Consider the following 18858-nt stretch of genomic DNA (forward strand, 5'->3'; position numbering starts at 1 on the left):
GCCATTCCGAGATACATTTTTACTTCAAGCGGGTTTCTTTTCATCATAAAATTGGCACAATGGCTATAAAAATTAACTATCTTTGATTTAGAAGCTACAAAGCTTGTGCTTACTTAGCTAGGTAATTTACTTTTACCCTGGTAGCATAGCGGTATGTCTGCAGACTTACAACGATAGAAACCGGCTTTCGATATTGGTAGTGGGTATAGCACAGATATTTCAATTTGTAGCTTTGTGCTTAATTCCAAACATACAAACTAGGTAACTCAAGTTAATTTGGATAAATATAACAACAACATATATGACGTCCAAATACCAATATTTACAATTCTATTTGATTTTAAACACAAACTATATAATAGGTTAGTTTGTGCTCTTTTCACCATGAGTATACAAACCTACCTGCTGGTGTTGTAAGTCTGCAGACATATATCTGCAGTATTGGAGAAGTTATATTTAGTAGTGTGTCATCTTCTTGGCTTAGATATTAACATGAGGATAGCGTTTATATTTTAGTTAAGGATACCATGAGTCCTCGTGCTTTCTTTATTTCATTTCTTTTGCTTTTGACAAAAATAAATTCCACATGAATGGATTAAATTTTTTTCATAGTATTAGAGAAGTGAACGTTTAACGTAAATACTTTCTAAGATGCACTTCACATCAGATATGTATTATTCATACATAGATACATTTCATTCATTCAAGAAAAGTTCAGTTGCATGAAATGCTGGATATTTCCTTTGCGATATTCTTTTTCCACGTCTTGCACGTATGACCAGACATAGGAAGAATCTAAAATACAATATGGCAAACGTAATTTTTCGTGAACTATTGGACAGGAAACTGAAATATTTTAAAGTATAAGTAAGAGAAAGAGAAGCTGGTGAGAAACTTTATGTTATTGTTTAACAAAAGCAGACTTTAAAAGTGTATTAAAATTTGAGTTAAATGTAAATTTACTTGAACTTTATTTACTTCTATAATGTTTATGATAAAAGAAAAAAATACTAACAGAGAAATCTTCATAAAGTACACACGATAATACATGCTTCATTAGCAAAGAACTGTTGTCCTTTTATCGAAAAGCAGCAAGGCATCTAGACAGCTAGGCTAACCAGCTTGTTTGTAAGACGGCTACACAGTTAAACTACCAATTTTGTTTTTTTTCTTGTAAGGAAGTTAGACATTTAAGCTGCCTAGATTGTTCATAAGGCAGCTGAAGAGCTAGTCCATCTAGTTTGTTTGTAAGGAAGCTATACAGCTAGACCATTTAGTTTGTTTGTAAGGCAGCTAGACAGCTAGGCCACCTAGTATGTTTGTAGGGCAGCTGGACAGCTAGACCTTCTAGTTTGTTTGTAAGGTAGCTAGCCAGCTATGCCATCTAGTTAGCTAAACAACTAGACTACTTATCTCTTTGGAAAAAAACAAACTAAAGAGTTATCTAATTTGTTTGTGTAAAACATATCTTTATCAAGACTGCTAAGCTCGTTTATGAAGCAGCTAACTAATCTGTAAAACAGTTAAACACCACATAAGTAACTGACTGATTAAATTAACTCCTCCGTACATCACTTAAACATCTAAAAATTATATACAAATAGCTTAACTTGTCTGTACATCAGTTAAACTGCTAAAGACTTCAGGAAGAGTATTACAATATGTAGTTCTCAGTAGGCAGTTTCGACGTAATTTTATTGCATTTAGGTTTTTCAGAAGTTTTACTTAAATTATGCTTCTAATGATATACCTAGAAGAAAAAACCAAAGGATTAAAAACCACATGATATGGGAAGGATTCAAAGATAGCTCATTTGATATCAAAATAGCAATCTGTTTGATTTTTCCTGTCAAAAAACTATGGAAGTAAGGAATCTTGTCACATGCCGATAACTGGCTTCCGTGTTTTCGCAACTGAAACAGAAATATAAGTATAGATGTATGTTCATTATAAGATTGGGAAGTTATTCATCAAATGATGTGGAACCTGTTTGAGCTCTTTGTTTTGAAATGTTTTATTTATTTGTTGTTTAGCACAAAGCTACACGATAGGCTATCTTCACTGTGTCTACTTTTGATAACGAGCCCTGATTTTTAGGATTGTAGTCTTCAAAATTACCTCTGAACCATCAGCGGGCTTCACCAGCAATTGAAACTGAAAATTAGGACAAAGACACGTTACAAACAACTTTACTAGAAACAACTCAAAGACCATTATGTTAAAATATTTGAAATTTCAAATCTTTACCTATTTTCAACTCTTTAGTTCTTCTACTTCCATTTTACTTAGTTTTCATATAAAAAATTCAAACAGTACAAATAATATTTTTAATCAACGATAAAGTACATGAAATAATTGTGACGTGGATCATCATTGTTGCCATCTACTTTATTGTTTAAGATATGAAAATTCGAGAATTTATAATCCTCAAATAAGTATCGCAAGAAGTTAGGAAACAAGACTGGAGATACTATAGACATTATTTACTGAAACTACAAATCCATTTGGCTCTATGCTGTTATTTATAATTACATTTGGTAGAGACAAAATATGGGTTTGTAGTTTGAGTAAATAATGTTTACGATTGCAAAGCAATGGGCGAATAGACTAAAACACAACCACCACTAAGAGTGTATAAGGTCTTACCATTAGAAAAATCAGTCTTCAAGCCAAACAAATACATCTAAAACGTCACTTTAAATAAACCTTTGTGTCTTTTAATGTAATTATTCCACGAATGTGTGTAATGAACTTTAATATTATGTGCATTGATTTTTTTCTCTTCTTCACTTGATACATAATATAGAGGTTGACTACCTAAAGACATCGATTGTATAGTGTACAAAGCATTGAGTGTCTATATATTATAGTCATCTGACTGGTAATTCGTGTTTCACCCTGTACTTGAGTTTTTAAAGGAACACTGGAATTGTATTGTTCTTCAGCTTTTGTAAAACATTGAGGAAACAAACATACTTTTCAACACTCCTGCAACCTTCACACTATCTTATTTAGGTTAGGGTACAATGTACCAACCCGTTCTTGTTGCAGGCTGTCAATAGAATAATAATGAAAAGAATCAATAGAAACGTGCCTTTTTGAATGGATTTTTCCTTGTAGGACTTTATTGTGCATTTTATAAGTGTACAACCTTGTCAGTCAATAGTAAATGTTTTAAAATATTGGTTGAAATGAATCTTTACTGTTTAACAGGCTTATCGCCAAATATTCTATTAGGGTTTTGTGTAGTTTTTTGCGATCTCTATTATGAACAACTCTCTTGGTTCATCTATATAAATAAATGTGTGTATATCTGTGTCTTATATGCTTCTACATTTCTTGATCAATCAGCACGAAACTTGACACAGTAATTAATACACCATGCCACGAGGAAGGTTATGGTAGAGGAAAGCTGGACCCACATCTATTTTTATACGTAATCATAAAAAAAACTATAAATGTTGTATGTCCCTCAGTCAATAGGATTAACTTTGTAACCACTGTTGTTCTGTATCTTCTATCTGGTTAGTTATAGAACAAAATATATCTAAAATGTTTCGTTTCGAGAATACATTACAGGAATATTATTCATATTAATTCTAGTTGCAATTCTTAAAATGTCACACCGACACCAACATCGATCTATTAGTCTTTTCATGTGATGAATGATCAATCTGAGAAACATTTGAACTTTAAAAACATCACGAGAGAAAATGGGACTTTCTCCGTCCATTGATTCAATGGAATATTTTGAACTATGGAGCATAAACAACAACAACAACAGAAGAAACATACACAAAGAAGAACTCATGTTTGAGTATATATGTTTGTTTCTGTTTGATTTATATGTATATTTTTAACTCTTTCATGTTGGCATTACATTCATGCATAATTTTAATATACCATGGCAAAAAACTGGTTTGGCTCGAGAATCTCTATTTTGACACTTCTAATAGAAGTAACAACTGTCAAAGAGAGTTCACTTCGTTTGTGGTCTTTGGTGATATCCAGTGGAAAAAAATCCTTGTGGTTACTTAGTTCTTGATGCACTCAATGCATCGATAAACAACGATTTTTGCCAAAATACATTGCAATCAGTCTTCTTTGCTTAAAAACAAACAAAATGTAATTTTCGTTATTGAAATAACTCATGAAATGGCAAAATACGATTGAAATGACCAAATAGACAATCATATTTCATATATGCTCTGATGCAATGGATTAGGTTAACTGCATATTTTATATTTATTCATCACTATTGTTAGAAAAAAATTACCATTGAATTGTTTCAATGAACGTCTACTACTGTTATATTTTTAACGCTTCATTAAATATTTAATGTCATGTTAAATATTAGTAATAAATCAACAAGATTTGGAAGATGTTTAATTTTTTAAAATAACAGTTCATCGTTATACGATCATGCCAATAACTGTGTAAAGTATGCACCTAGTTGATATCATAATACGAAGTATTTAGAATGCTGGCGAGATTTCTTTATAAATTAGGTCTATATTTATCAGCATGCTTTCACTGCGGTACAAATAAATGTTGTCTACAAAATTCTGTGACGTCTTGCTTGAATTGCAACGGCCTTTACAACCGAGAAATGTTGATGCAGTTTGTTATCCGACTTTGAATACGGCACGGAAAATGTTTTATACCACGCGATGTTCTTTCACCAATTTATGGCGAAGAGTTCACACTATGAGGTAGAAACCAAAGATAATAAGAAATATCAATCCAAGTTAAATATAAGGTGCAATTGGTGTTTTTCAATAAACATAAACGAAGAGAGCTGAGTATGTTACAACAAAATGATTTGGAAGTTTCATGTCATTACAGTCCATGTCATCATGTCTAGTCATGCAATATCTGATAACTGTGCAAATCAGTGAGATTTAATTAATTTTGCTATTTAGGAATATAATGTGGTGACCATTTGCAACGGGCATTATAACTAATAAAATAATAAGCTGCTTTGTTAAATTATTGTATATTATTTAACATTTAAATAATTTCGTTATAGTGAAAAATATGTCCTTTACATAACGGCAGTTATAAAATATATGTTATGCGAATTACATATAAAAACGAAGAATATACTAGACTATATTAACCGAAACTTAAATAATAAAAAAACACAGTAGGTTGTAGAATAGTAATGTAACTGTCTCATTCAATATTTATAAAAAAGAATTATTAGGTATGATAAAATTATTTTAGAACAACAGATAACTAACACTATAAAAGTGTGTAAATCAGTGACAATCCTATAATATTTGCCTTATTCAAATATTGGTTAAATTAAGATAATATGCATAATAAAAACTTAAACATGTGAGACTCAATGCTATAATACTTGTCTGGTTAAATATTAGTTTAATTTCTAACTCTTTAGGACATGTAATTAATTCTAGAAGTGAAAACTTTAATATTGATGATGTAATCAAATATTGAGACACACTAATATATGCTACGACGAACTCGTCATCCTAGTAATATATGCTACGACGAACTCGTCATCCTAGTGAACTATCGTTTATAGAAACACCTTCCACCCTAGTACTAACATGAGAAATACAATTTCCCAAGTAACACCACTCGCCCATAGAACGACACTAACACATTCTACCTTGAACCACCATCTGTTTTTGTAAAACACATATAATAAAATTAAATAAATGAAACTATAAATATAAGCTAAAACAGGTTGAAATTTGTATGTAATCTTGCAAAGTATAACGACACTGTAGAAACACCATCTGCTTTTGATCTCCATTAACCTGGCGATCCCAACTGAAGCAGAATCCATTGGATGCACTGCTTGTATTGTTTGTTTGTTTTTGGGTTTTGCGCAAAGCTACACAAGTGATATCTGCGCTAGCCGTCTCTAATTTAGCAGTGTAAGACTGGAGGTAAGACAGCTAGTCATCACCATTCACCACCAACTCTTGGGCTACTCTTTTACCAACGAATAGTGGGATTGACTGTCACATTATAACGCTCTCACAGCTGAAAGGGAGAGCATGTTTGGTGGGACGGAAATTCGAGCCAGCGACCCTCAGATAATGAGTCGAGTGCCTTAACCATCTGGCCATGCCGGGCTAACGATCTTCTGAGTCAAATTAAACGAACACTGGAGTTATGCGTTTTCAAACTTAACATATATTACTTTTGTTGGCAGAATGTGTTCACCTATTGTTATATTAAAATTTCATATTATACTTAAAAAAAGGCTCCAAAAGTACCAAAGAGGTCATGATTTTTGTTAGAGTAATGTTTCTTGATTTCAATATGAAAAATAACTATAAGCTAAACTGACTTATTTAAGTAAGCCAAGGAATAACAAGTAAGATTGATATAGACCATTCATAGTATGTTTACACTTCAAATAATTACAGATGTAAGTTTGTGTTCGACGTTTCAAACTGTTACATTGCTGAACAAGGAAGAAGAAGTTCATATTACTATTGGTTATGTTGACTCATCAAAATATCCTGTTTTCATTTAAACATCCGCTTCATTTAATACGGAAGTCGCGATGTTACGTACAAGCACGGGGTAATTATACAAGTTATTAAGACACTACCTTCAATTATTAAAAAAATGATCCTCAGTTTCTAAAGTAAATGATCTCTGAACAAAAAGGAATTAATTGATGAGATTAATATATTTAATTCTTCAAACATAGCTTGTAATATTGATTACTTTGCAGTAAATACGGTACTTATAAACATACTAACGATATACAAACCGATGATTGGTCGTTTTCTGTCTTCTTTCTTTCTAATTGGTCCAGAGTTACTAACATGGAACAGAATCTTCGGAAGATTCATTTAACTCAGTGTTGTTTGAAGACTCGAAGACCTAATTGTCTTAATAAGAAATAATTAAACTTTCACAGTGATTTCTAAATCTTTTCTAAACTGCAAATGCAGTCATTATGTCTGTCTTTTTCATAGAGCTATGAAAACATATAAAAACTAACAAATCTGTGAAAAATATATGTTTTGAAATGTCTCGAAAAACGACTTATCTAATATTTCATTCAACACAGAGTCTAAGCTTTCGTAAGAGTGAACCTTAGCAAGGTTCTTGCACTGTTTGGAAATGCCCTATTATTTATTTTAATTAATATAGCAATTGTGAAAAAATACATCTGGAAACTTGTAAAACGTTTTTACCAATTTAAGCTATAATAACTCTAAGTTATTTTTTATAACTAAGAATACTTATATTTTGTTATTTCAGCAGATTTATGTGTCGTTTCTTTTTGTATACAAAACAAAATGTTCACGAACGTTAAGGGAAGCTCTTCAAAATAGACCAAACACCTTAAGCTGGGCGTGGCCTGGTGGCTAGATTGCCTGATCGTAAATTCAATGATTCTTGATTCGCGTTCCGTTGACGCAAAAACACCGTAAGCATTTACCAACTTGTGTATGGATCATAAAAATGACTACCAGTTAAAAGTTTGGAGTTGTGTTATTCATTAGCTGCCTACCTGTGGTTTGTCATTTCTAAATCAAAGGTAACTATGTGTAGATATAATACCGATGTGGCTTAGCTCGAAAGTTGTAAACAACAACAAAAAACTTATGAGAGTTTTAAAGTTTTTATCTTATGCAGTCTTCAGTATTTTTAGACTTATTTCATTTTTGATCAAGTTACAGCTTTAGGAATTTGTGGTTTACGTTTTATCGTTTACACTTGTTTGAAGAGTTTATATAGAATTTAGTTTTTTTGTATATTGATTGTGTTTCTTTAGAAAGTAGTAAAATTTAATATAATCCGTGATGACGAGAAAACCCACTGTAGAGAAAAATATATATATAAAAACGGCTGGTATGGTTTGAGAATTGTTTTATGTAGAGGAGCAAACCTGACGATGACCGAAGAAGGTCGAAACGTTGTTCGCTCCTCTACATTGTGCTTTCTCTACTCATACCAGCCGTTTTTACATACATAACATTTAATCTAGCTCTTAATTCGTATTGATTAATGCCAGATAATTAGCTACACATACACACGTAAATGGCAGTTTTATTTACAACGTTAAATGTAATGAAAACATACTTATTGTTTACTTATTTACTTATTAAGTTACTTATTGGGTTAGTTTTGACAAATATTCTGGTATCTTTGCTGATGCTGTAATGTTGTATATATTTAACGAATAAACCAAATTATTTCTCTAAGCTATTAAAATATCTCCAAATTCTATCAGGTAACTGATAAGAAATCTAAAATCAGACCTGGTATGACCAGGTGATTAGGGCATTTTATTAGTAATCTGAGGGTCGCAGGTTCGAATTCAAGTCACACCAACCATGCACGCCCTTTCAGCTGTGGGGAGTTATAATATCTTGGTTAATTCCTCTGTTAGTTTGTAAAAGAGCAGCTCAAGAGTTGGCCGTAGGTGGTAATGATTAGCTGCCTTCTCTCTAGTCTTACTACTATATTAGGGAGGGCTAACGGAGATAGCTCTTGTGTACTTTGCGCGAAATTAAAAAAACAAACTAACAAATCTAAAACTATCTCAACCACTAAATTTAACCAAAACGGATATATATTTTCTTTATATGTAACGTTATGTGTAAATCGTTTTTTCAGGTCATATCTAATTACCTCTCACTAACATCTATATTAGCTTTTGAAATTGTGTTTCTTTTGAAACTTAATTAAGGTACAAAACATTATAATACACATAACATTTTTAACAAATGTAAACAGCATAACGTGACACTCATATTCTTATAGTTAAAATAAAACAGCACAAAATTAAACGCTAACAACTATCATTAGACAAAAGTTTTTGGAAAAGCATCTTTATCCAAACAAAACAAGAAAAAGAAAAGGCTTAGCTCTTTCACTTAAGATGATTTTCAAATTTCTCTCTCAGATCTCTAGAAGTATTAGCAAAAACGTCCGAGTAAAACTAAGAAACAATCTATGATAATATGCCAACCACACTGTATCGTGAGGAACGATTTAGTTCCAACGACTAGGTTTTAGATTAAAAAACAGCATTAATATTTTGCTATTTCTGTAGTATTGTTACACATAAACTACATCAACCAGAAGCACCGTTCCACTTTTGATATTTAGTTTCTAACAATCTTAAGGCAAGTCTGAATATAATACAGTATATGTGTTATAAAGTAAGAGAAATTAATCACTAAAGTAGGGCAGAAACGTAGACTTCTCTTTCTTTATCTGCCGTGTATTCCAATAGCTTCAGTGAATTCTGTATCTAAATTATACAACATTGAAACTTCCACAACAGCTTACTTATTTGTCAACAATAAAATAATTCAGGAAATGCCCTAACTTGTACTGTTGTATAATATATATTACACTATTTATTTATATTTAAAAAAGCATTTGCTGGCAAAAAGAGAAAATAAAATCAGAAGATCTAGTTCTCGATAGGACTTAACTTGCAACATCTCGTATTTTATACACTGTGACCTCAACTAGGAGTTTAACACTTTATTCTGCATGTAAAGCACGTATTTCCAAACACAGGCCTGACCAGCTGCATAATGCGGCTTTGTTTGGAGAAAACCAGCCTGTTTTGAAAATGTGGGCAGTAACAGCTACATATTAAAAATATTCTACCATGGGTTAATCAACGGTTTTACAAGCAACAACCGAAACCAGTGACGCTGAACACACTGTTTAGATAACACTGTATGAACCATGCGTGTGTAAAACAAGAAGTGGTCTATAACAAAAACAATGTGACAAAGAGCCAAACTATGAAAAGAGCCAGGCTAAAAAAGTTCGGAGTGACACTTACGGCAACATTGTAATCCACAATTACTTTCAGTTCTAGTAGTATCTGTTACTACTATTACTATTACTATAATAATTATTATAAGATATGCAGCAACGTTCAAATTAGAACACTTACGTTCATCCCGCTTAAATGAAACGCACCATACAAGTTGGAAGAAACAATTCTGGCAGTCTTGTTATGTACTATATTGATTTTATTAATACCACGTGATAGTAATTAATGTTATAAGATTTGAATCAATGTTCAAACTGCAACATTGTTTTTGTTTTGAATTTCGCACAAAGCTACTCGAGGGCTATCTGCGCTAGCCATCCCTAATTTAGCAGTGTAAGACTAGAGGGAAGGCAGCTAGTCATCACCACACACCGCCAACTCTTGGGCTACTCTAATACCAACGAATAGTGGGATTGACCGTCACATAATAACGCCCCCATGGCTGAAAGGGCGGGCATGTTTGGTGCCACCAGGATTCGATGCCGCGACCCTCGGATTACGAGTCGAACGCCTTAACACTCTTGGCCATGCCGGGCCCTAAAACTGCAACAGTTTTCAAACGTTTGAATCAAACACGTAAAGCACGTTAGACGAAACAATTGTGAATTATGACTCATGCACTTTTACAAGGCCCAGCACAGCGAGGTGGTTAGGGCACTTGACTCGTAATATGAGGGTTGCGGTTTCGAATCCTTGTCACACAAAACAGGTTCACCCTTTCAGCCGTGAAAGCGTTATGATGTGTTGATCAATCCCACTGTTTGTTTGTAAAAAGTAACGCAAGTGTTGGCGATTGTTGGTGATGACTGACTGCCTTCCCTTTAGCTTTACACAGCTAAATTAGGAACGGAAAGCGCAGATCGTCCTCGTGTATTTTTGCGCAAAAATTCGAAACAAACAAACGCTTTTACGACTGCTCTAAATTGAAAGATATAATCGAAATGCATCGACTTTGATAAATAAAGTTTAAGTAACTACTAGAAATAAACGGCCTTAAAACACCAAATTTGTTATTTTTTTCTAGTTACAGTTTTTGTTTCAGTGGAATGTTCTGAAATAAGTCGTAAAACAAACCTTTGAGTGTCTAACTAAAGAATAATCGTAACAATTGGTATTGTAACGTCGTTTATTTCTAGTATTAGAATGTCTTTTTTACACCAATAAACACTACAGAAATTAAAACTAAATAAATGTTTAATAGGCAACTGTGCTTTTTCCTGGAACTAATAAATATTTTATGTCGCTTTTTCATAAGAAAATAAGAAACAGAAACTGTGCTTAAAATCCTGGCTTCAAATTTGTTTTTATTTAGCTTCCCCCCATTGTCCTGCATCAGTCACCCTCCAACCTGCACCAGGAGACACTGGGAAACCGTGCGGAGTGGATTATGAATTGAAAGCTTATCTTGTTGATAACGCAGAAGAAAAACCTTTAGGAGTGAAAAGCCCTGTATGAGAATATTTTTAGGAAATTTTGGAAATATGTGCGCATAGATAAAAATAAAAGAGGAAATATTCGATTGCGACTAGGCAAAAAAAAAACCCCCAAAAAACTACTATTTGTATTTTCTTTTCAGTCTATGCAAAACTGTATTACTCTTTCTCTGGAAGTGTATATCCCTAATATATATATTCTTAGTTCACGGTGATTGACAAAAAAATTATAAAAAACACGCTCTGCAGTTTTGGGTCCTGGGTGGATTGTAAGAATGACCGTCAAATAATAATATTCAGTCAAATGAAGTAATTAAAGAACTGGTAGTTGAGTATCTGCCTTACCTTTATTATATCATTTCGAAATTAGACACGGCTGTGCACGTTCATATCGATTTACGCGAAACTTTTGAGGCAAAGAAACGGAATAACAGAAGTTATTACGCTGTATAATATTATAGGCACAAACTACGAACCTATACTTGGGACAAAACCGGAAATTCCATTCAACAAATCTTTTCTCAGTGACTTTTGCGTGTATGGGTATAAAAATTAATAAAGACTAAAAAACACACAAACTGCCTAGAATTTGTTGAGATTCATGTAGCACATTATGTATCGTTTATTCCCTGTCCTTGACTGAACATGTGATGTGATAGTCTGCAGTTGGTCATCAGGTGAGATAGCGGTAAATCTACGGACTTACAAGGCTAATGACGGCCCGACATGGCCAAGCGTGTTAAGGCGTGCGACTCGTAATCTCCGAGTCGCGGATTCGTATCCCCGTCGCGTCAAACATGCTCGCCCTTTTCACCCGTGAGGGCGTTATAATGTTACGATCAATCCCACTATTTGTTGGTAAAAGAGTAGCCCAAGAGTTGGCGGTGGATGGTGATGACTAGCTGCCTTCCCTCTAGTCTTACACTGCTAAATTAGGAACGGCTAGCACAGATAGCCCTCGAGTAGATTTGTGCGAAATTCAAAAAACAAAACAAACAAACATACAAGGCTAATGTCAGGAATTTGATTTCCCCTCGATGAACATAGCAAATAGCTGATGTGGCTTTGCTGTATAAAGATGCACACACAAACCTGCAGTAGATATACTACACAATTTTTCTAAAAACGGAACATCATTACTTTTAAGAGGCTGCTTCAAATTAGAAATGTTTTGAAATGAATAAAATGAAACTTATTTCCATAAAAAACTCAGCGAATTATGAAAGTGTAGGTGTCTAAAACCTTCATTTTTGGCCCGATATGACCAAATGGGTCGAACTGGTTAAGGCGTTCGATTCGTAATCTGAGGGTCACGGGTTTGAATCTCCGTCGCACCAAACATGCTCACCCTTTCAGCCGTGAGGCGTTATACTATGACGGTTGATACCACTATTGGTTGGTAAAAAGGTAGCCCAAGAGTTGGCGGTGGGTGGTGATGACTAGCTGCTTTCCCTCTAGTCTGACATTGCTAAATTAGAGACTGCTAGCGCAGATAGCCCTCGTGTAGCTTTGCGCGAAGCTCCAAAACAAACCTTCATTTTTTGCTTGTGTAAATGGACCAACTTACGTTTTAAACTCATTAGTTATGTTTAGCTTGAAATATACTTTTTAGCATGTTGTTATTTTGTGATTAAGGATGTTTATTTTTACTTCAAACGTAGGCATGTATGTTAATTATTTTTTTAAAACTTCCAAGTAAATACTAATTAAATAATATTAACAATGACTGAGTTTTACTTTCAATAGAATTGCGTTTTTTTTTTTCGTTTTACGGCAAATCCACTTTAGGCTACTTGTTATGCTCATTGCAGATTTCAATACTGTAAGCCAATAAACTCACCACTGTCCCACCGAGGGTCAATTTTTATTTTATGTAAATTTCTCAGTAGACCAGCAGTTGTATGGTAAAATTATTGTTACTCGTAACTATCAATTGACTAATGGTTATGAAAACCACTTGCTAAGAGTCTTCTGAGATAGGAACATTGTTTATGCGTGACTATATATATGCCTTGTGTGATTTTTAAGAAAAGTTTCTGCTTTTTCCCAACAGTTGGGCCGAAGTTCCCATTCCAATCTGCAGCGACAAAGCAGTCGTGTTTCAACGTATTCAGTAACGCCATCAGATTTAACAAGGATTCAAAATGACAGTTCTATATTACCCTCAGCCCCGACCCCAGGCCAGATGCTGTACAACAGCGAAGAACATCATGATGTTATATTTATGGTGGGTAAGGGAGAAAACATTTGGCGTTTCCCTTGTCACTCCTTTATCCTTTATGAAGCTTCACCAGCTTTTCAATCACTGCTTTTTTGGGAAGTCGCTAACAGGGATAATGTACGTACACTGACTGTAGAGGACGTCGAGCCGGAAGTTTTCGAAAAGCTTTTAAGGTACGTCACAGATATGCTTTTTAAAATTTTCGTACTGACGTAAAATCTGACAGCAAAAGAGGTTTGGTTAAGCCACAAAAGTTTCCCGCTGGGACAGCGGTAAGTCTACGGATTTAAAACGTTAAAATCAGAGGTTCGATTCCCCCTGGTCGACGCAACAGATAGTCCATTGTGGCTTTGCTAGAAGAAAACACACACACTATAAGCCACAAATGTAACAAATGTATGTTTGAAACACATAATTCATGTGATATTTTCAATTTTTATATAAACATCGCACTTGTATTATTGGTATAATTATTTGTTGTCTAGGAATATTATTGTATTTGTTAGGCATCCACCTTTGGGAAACGATGCAAAACCTAAATTCCATAGTGTCATATATTCATCAGTGAAATTATGGTGAAAGCAGAAAATTGGTGTTTTTAAGTTTATTAAATAATAATGAGTGAATTAAGGAAAATAAATAAATACAATTAATAAAACATGGATCCATTAAAAATCTAAAATTTCCACTGCTTATAGACTTAAGAAAGAAACTCTATATTATGTATGTATACATATATCAAAAGAACTGTCTTTAAATAACAAGTCGTTTTTATATTCATGACAAATAAAAGAAACTCTTAAATGAAACTAACACTATTCTGGTAAAAAAAATCAAAACCAAAAACAAGTATCAAATGTTCCGCTTAAAATGTTTTGTTCGGCGTAGCTATATCATCAAATATACGCTAAAAATTTGAGAAACTTCTTAAAGGTAATAAACAACACCATTAAATTCTCTTATTATGGAAATGATTTTGATAGGTGTTATGATTCTTATTTCAGCTAATGAATTAACGCTAAGGTAATTTATTTATTCTGTTTTAGGTGTTGTATCGAAATTATAACATGATGGAAAAAATAATATTTTTATTTTATGGGCTCTAGATTTGTTTACTGTGGAGCGGATGAAGCGTCTCCTACTTCAGTTCGAATGGCATTGCAGCTGTTTGCTACTTCCAAGAAATACAACGTTCAGAAACTGTCCACCATCTGCCTTTGTTACTTGCATAATCACGTGACAGAAAAAAATGTTCTTGAAGTACTGACTTACTTGAAGCCTTTTTTTGCTAATAACAGTTACGATGATGAACAGAATCTCCAGAATGAACTTTTTCTTAAATGTTTTACTCTCATAGATGTTTACGCCGAGTTCGTGCTGTCCACCAGTGACTTCGAGAACCTAGACTCGAAAGTTGTGATGGATATCGTAATTCGAGACACTCTTCAGGTGAAGTCCGAAGTTACGGTTTTTAGAGCTTTGAACCGCTGGGCCTGCCAAGAAGCCAAACGCCAGAAAAGAGAGCTCACTTCGATGAACAAGCGTGCCACTTTAGGAAATCTCTTATATTGCTGTAGATATTTGGTAATGAGCATGCAGGAATTTTGTGGTGGGCCAGCTACATCCGGAGTACTCAGTGACGAAGAGAAGAACATCCTGATGGCACATCTTAACGGGGATGCTTCTATCCTTCTTCCTGAACAGTTAAGGGACCGGAAACTGGCTATCAAGCGACGTGAATCACCTTTTCAGATAACCAATCCTCCTTCTCTGAAAAGTTCCATCAGAAACAGTCCAGACTCGCAATCATCTTGTCCAGTGAAGAACAAGAAGAAGTGTAAAAAACTGCTTAAAGGATTGGAGAGTATTTTAATTCATGTTATCCAGCTATTGGATTGAAGATGTTTTCTAAATTTCGCGGTGAACTTGCTTTTGCAAATTGTTCATTTTTGGTGTCCTTTATTAAATCTTATATGAGTAACTTTGCTCACATGTATTACACGTTTATTTTGAAACTACGTATTAGTTTTGTACCAGCACTTATAATAGACACAAAGGATTCAACTGAAAATGTAAATTTATCAAATGTTTCGTTGTTGATGCAGCAAGGTATTTGCAAAAGATATGATTGTTGTTTGTCATAGGATATAGGTATTATTTTTATTAAGATATATAAAGGACATTAACTTATATGCAATTGCAGTATATTACATATATGAGACAATGACTTCATTTAATTAAAGATTTATTCAAGCCCCATAATATTAATTTCTGTTTATTTTTTATCATTCAAAGCTTAATTTACACTTATAGTCCATAATCTATTGTTATTTTTGGCCTGAAAGCAATGCTATTTTATAATAAGAATAGGTTTAACTACGTAGGCTTCATATTATAGAATTTAAAAATTGACGTGTTACATAAAAAAGCTTAAAAGAGCTGACTTTAATTATTAGTTATAGAAATAACACGACTTTTCTTATCTACGGATAGTTAATTTGTCTATTTTCAGTTGTGAAACATTTCTTTGGCTGATATATTTGAGGGATTGAGCGTGACCCAGTGATTTTCGTGCGCGGGCTGTGTATTTGTGAATTCACAGTTCACGGCTCTTTACTACAAAAATACCATTCACACATATGGACGTGGGTGCACCATAACACAGAAAGAGTGCCAGTTAAATCCCAGTGTTCGGTTAAGCAAAAGTGGCTCATTCGTTAGCTATGGGTGCTGTTCACTTGCTACCTTCTTTGTTGTCAATGTTACTCTCCTAAAAACTAGGGATGACGATACGTAGATAGCCATTCTGTAGTTTTTATCCTCATTCATTTGTGTCTCTCCTTGTGTTCTTCTTCTTACCTTTCATTAAAGTAATGGCCATTAAAACCTTAGTGATTGATTCTCCACTACATTTTACGTTGTAATGTTACCACTTCTCTAAAATAATCGTTTTCATGACCATATTTTCTAACACATTATATATTTACTTCGAGCTGTGACAAAAATTGTAACATCTTCCAAGTTACTCCACAAACAACTTCTTTGTGTGATCTTCCTTTGTATCCACATGCTTCAAAATCTTTCTCTGTCATGATCTTTACCGTTAACACCTAGGCTTAATTGCTAGTTTCAGCCTTTTTATATTTATAACGTTTGCTAATGTTTCGAAGGGAGGAGAGATTGTGGAATGCGTTTAAACTCATGAGATGAGAGATTTGTGTCCTATTTCTTGACGTTATCGCATTCCGTCATGAATCTAGATCTAAAAACTAATCGTTCAGCGTTTCGTAATCAGCCATAGTTTTATTTGGATTATTTTGCTTCCTAGCTACGAGCTTATCTAGCATATCAAATTATAAAACGTAGCAGTGATTTTTAGAAAGAAACGGGATTTGTTCTTTTTATCTTACATATATTCCAGAAATACTCTAACGATTAACATGTTAGGTTCTACAGAAAGGGTGTAAAATTCGAACCTTTATATACCACTAAGTACTTTTCGTCATTTCATCGTCTGGGCGCTATAACTGTGACAACCCAACCCGCTATTCAATTACGAATTAATATTAAAAGTAGCTACATTGGTGGTGGATACTGTCAATTTCTCTTCTTTTAATCACCATATCATGATTAAAGGTGACACTGTATAGACCTAAGAGGGTCTTTTATCTGTCTCCATTTGTCCCTGTTTCACATAACGCCCCGTTCAATTTCAGTACACCAAATACGCATGTACTGTTACAAGTAAATTGCGACTTTTGATTGTGTTAGCTATTCAATATCTGTTCACTACTAAAGAATAATATGTTTCAACATAGATGGGGTACAACATTATTATCAGAAGGTTTTGACCAATCTACTGCAATCAATTTCACCCATATACAAATGGATAAAAATATGAGCGTCTATGACTCATTAACAGGTATGTGTGTGTTAGTCACAAAAATGAAGGCTGACTAAACAGTTGTCAAAATGACTTTAAATTAGGCAGAACATGAGGTGTAATAATCATTGAGATGATGTCAGAGTAGGCGAGACGATAAAAATAAAGTAAAAAATCGTATCACTATTCAGTAGATTAAAGCCATTATTCTTAACCACTGACATTATGATGTCTACATGTTAATTTTCAAATTTACGAAAATGTAAAAACATGACAGATTTGAGATAACATGATATGTAAATTAATCTGAAAAGCATAGAAATAAAAAATTGGTTGCGTTTCTTTAAGCAGTTTGCTCTTCATTTGTCTTTTGGATTTCGCGCAGAGCTACATAAGGGCGATCTGCGTTAGCCTAGTTGAATACTAGAGGGAAGAGAAATATTCATTACCACTCACCATCAACTCTTGGGTTGCTCTTTTACTAAGGAATAGTGTAATTGATTGTAACTTATAATGCTCCGACGTCTGAAATGGCGAGCATCTTTGATGTGATGAGAATTCGGAACACCAACAGCCATGATCTGAGCAGAAAATGAAATATAATTCGCTTGACTTAAAGTAAATATTTTCCCCTTTATTTCAGAACACATCTCGAATATATTTATACTGTAATAAGATATATGGATGCTTTGTAAATTGCATATGGATTAGTAACTGTAGTTAAATATATTTGATGTTTATAATAAAAAGAAAAACGACCTGTATTATAATGAACATGTTTTTATTGAGCCACTGCGCATTCGTCTATCGTGCTTTTAATTAAAACTGAATGGTATTGAGATAAAGTATAAGTTAGTTTTTACTATATACCCATTGTTTAGGCGGGTATTTTGTTTTTAATGTAGCCAAAATTATGAAGGGAAAATAATAGGCGCTATTCAGAATTATATATGTTTTTAACTTAAAGAAAATGTTCGAGACTAGTTATGTTCACTGAAAAGCTAGAAAATTATGAATATTTTCTTCGCTAAAGAGGGCGGGGCTGATGTATTATTAAAAACTATTTGCGTTACTATTCTTGAAGTTGTACGTTTATTTTCCCAATTAAAAACCGACAAGAATGTTTTTTTTTTTACTCCGTGGTCCTGTATTTTTTATTGTAAAATTGCATTTAAAGTACATTAAATGATTGTCAGTAATTAAAAAAATTATATTTTTATTTATAAATTGACTTTGTTTAGAACTTATAATGGAAAATTAACTCTCAAACTGTTACAGAAAACTAAAATATGCATATTTATATGGCGTGATACTTTTGATGTTCTTTGCTTATAGCGGCACGAAGATTAATTATTTTCTATTCTAATCAATAAGACGAATTTCGTTCTGTAAGATACGATTATTGCATTGTAGGATGATGCGTTATAGTTACCTGTTATTGTGATATACATATATATGCTGTGGTATATATTAATCTAATACGGTATATACCTCCTTGATAACCTCATATATATTGCTTACA

At 33.4% G+C, this 18858-nt stretch overlaps 1 protein-coding gene across 3 annotated transcripts in view; it reads left to right on the forward strand.

Annotated features, from left to right (window-relative positions):
* LOC143237903 (BTB/POZ domain-containing protein 2-like) overlaps positions 1–18468 on the forward strand; it is a 44436-nt gene extending 25968 nt beyond the window's left edge. For 2 of the 3 annotated variants that reach the window (XM_076477637.1, XM_076477638.1), the window contains 2 exons: positions 13286–13626; positions 14560–18468. In XM_076477637.1, coding sequence (XP_076333752.1) covers positions 13286–13626; positions 14560–15352 — 1134 coding nt within the window. In that variant the 3' untranslated portion in view covers positions 15353–18468. Of the gene's footprint in view, positions 1–7385; positions 7535–13285; positions 13627–14559 lie in introns of those variants that run through there. The other variant, XM_076477639.1, reaches the window with a different exon arrangement.
* The last annotated feature ends 390 nt before the right edge of the window (positions 18469–18858 follow it).

The sequence above is a fragment of the Tachypleus tridentatus genome, chromosome 13, assembly GCF_004210375.1.
Source record: "Tachypleus tridentatus isolate NWPU-2018 chromosome 13, ASM421037v1, whole genome shotgun sequence".
Classification (NCBI taxonomy): domain Eukaryota; kingdom Metazoa; phylum Arthropoda; class Merostomata; order Xiphosura; family Limulidae; genus Tachypleus; species Tachypleus tridentatus.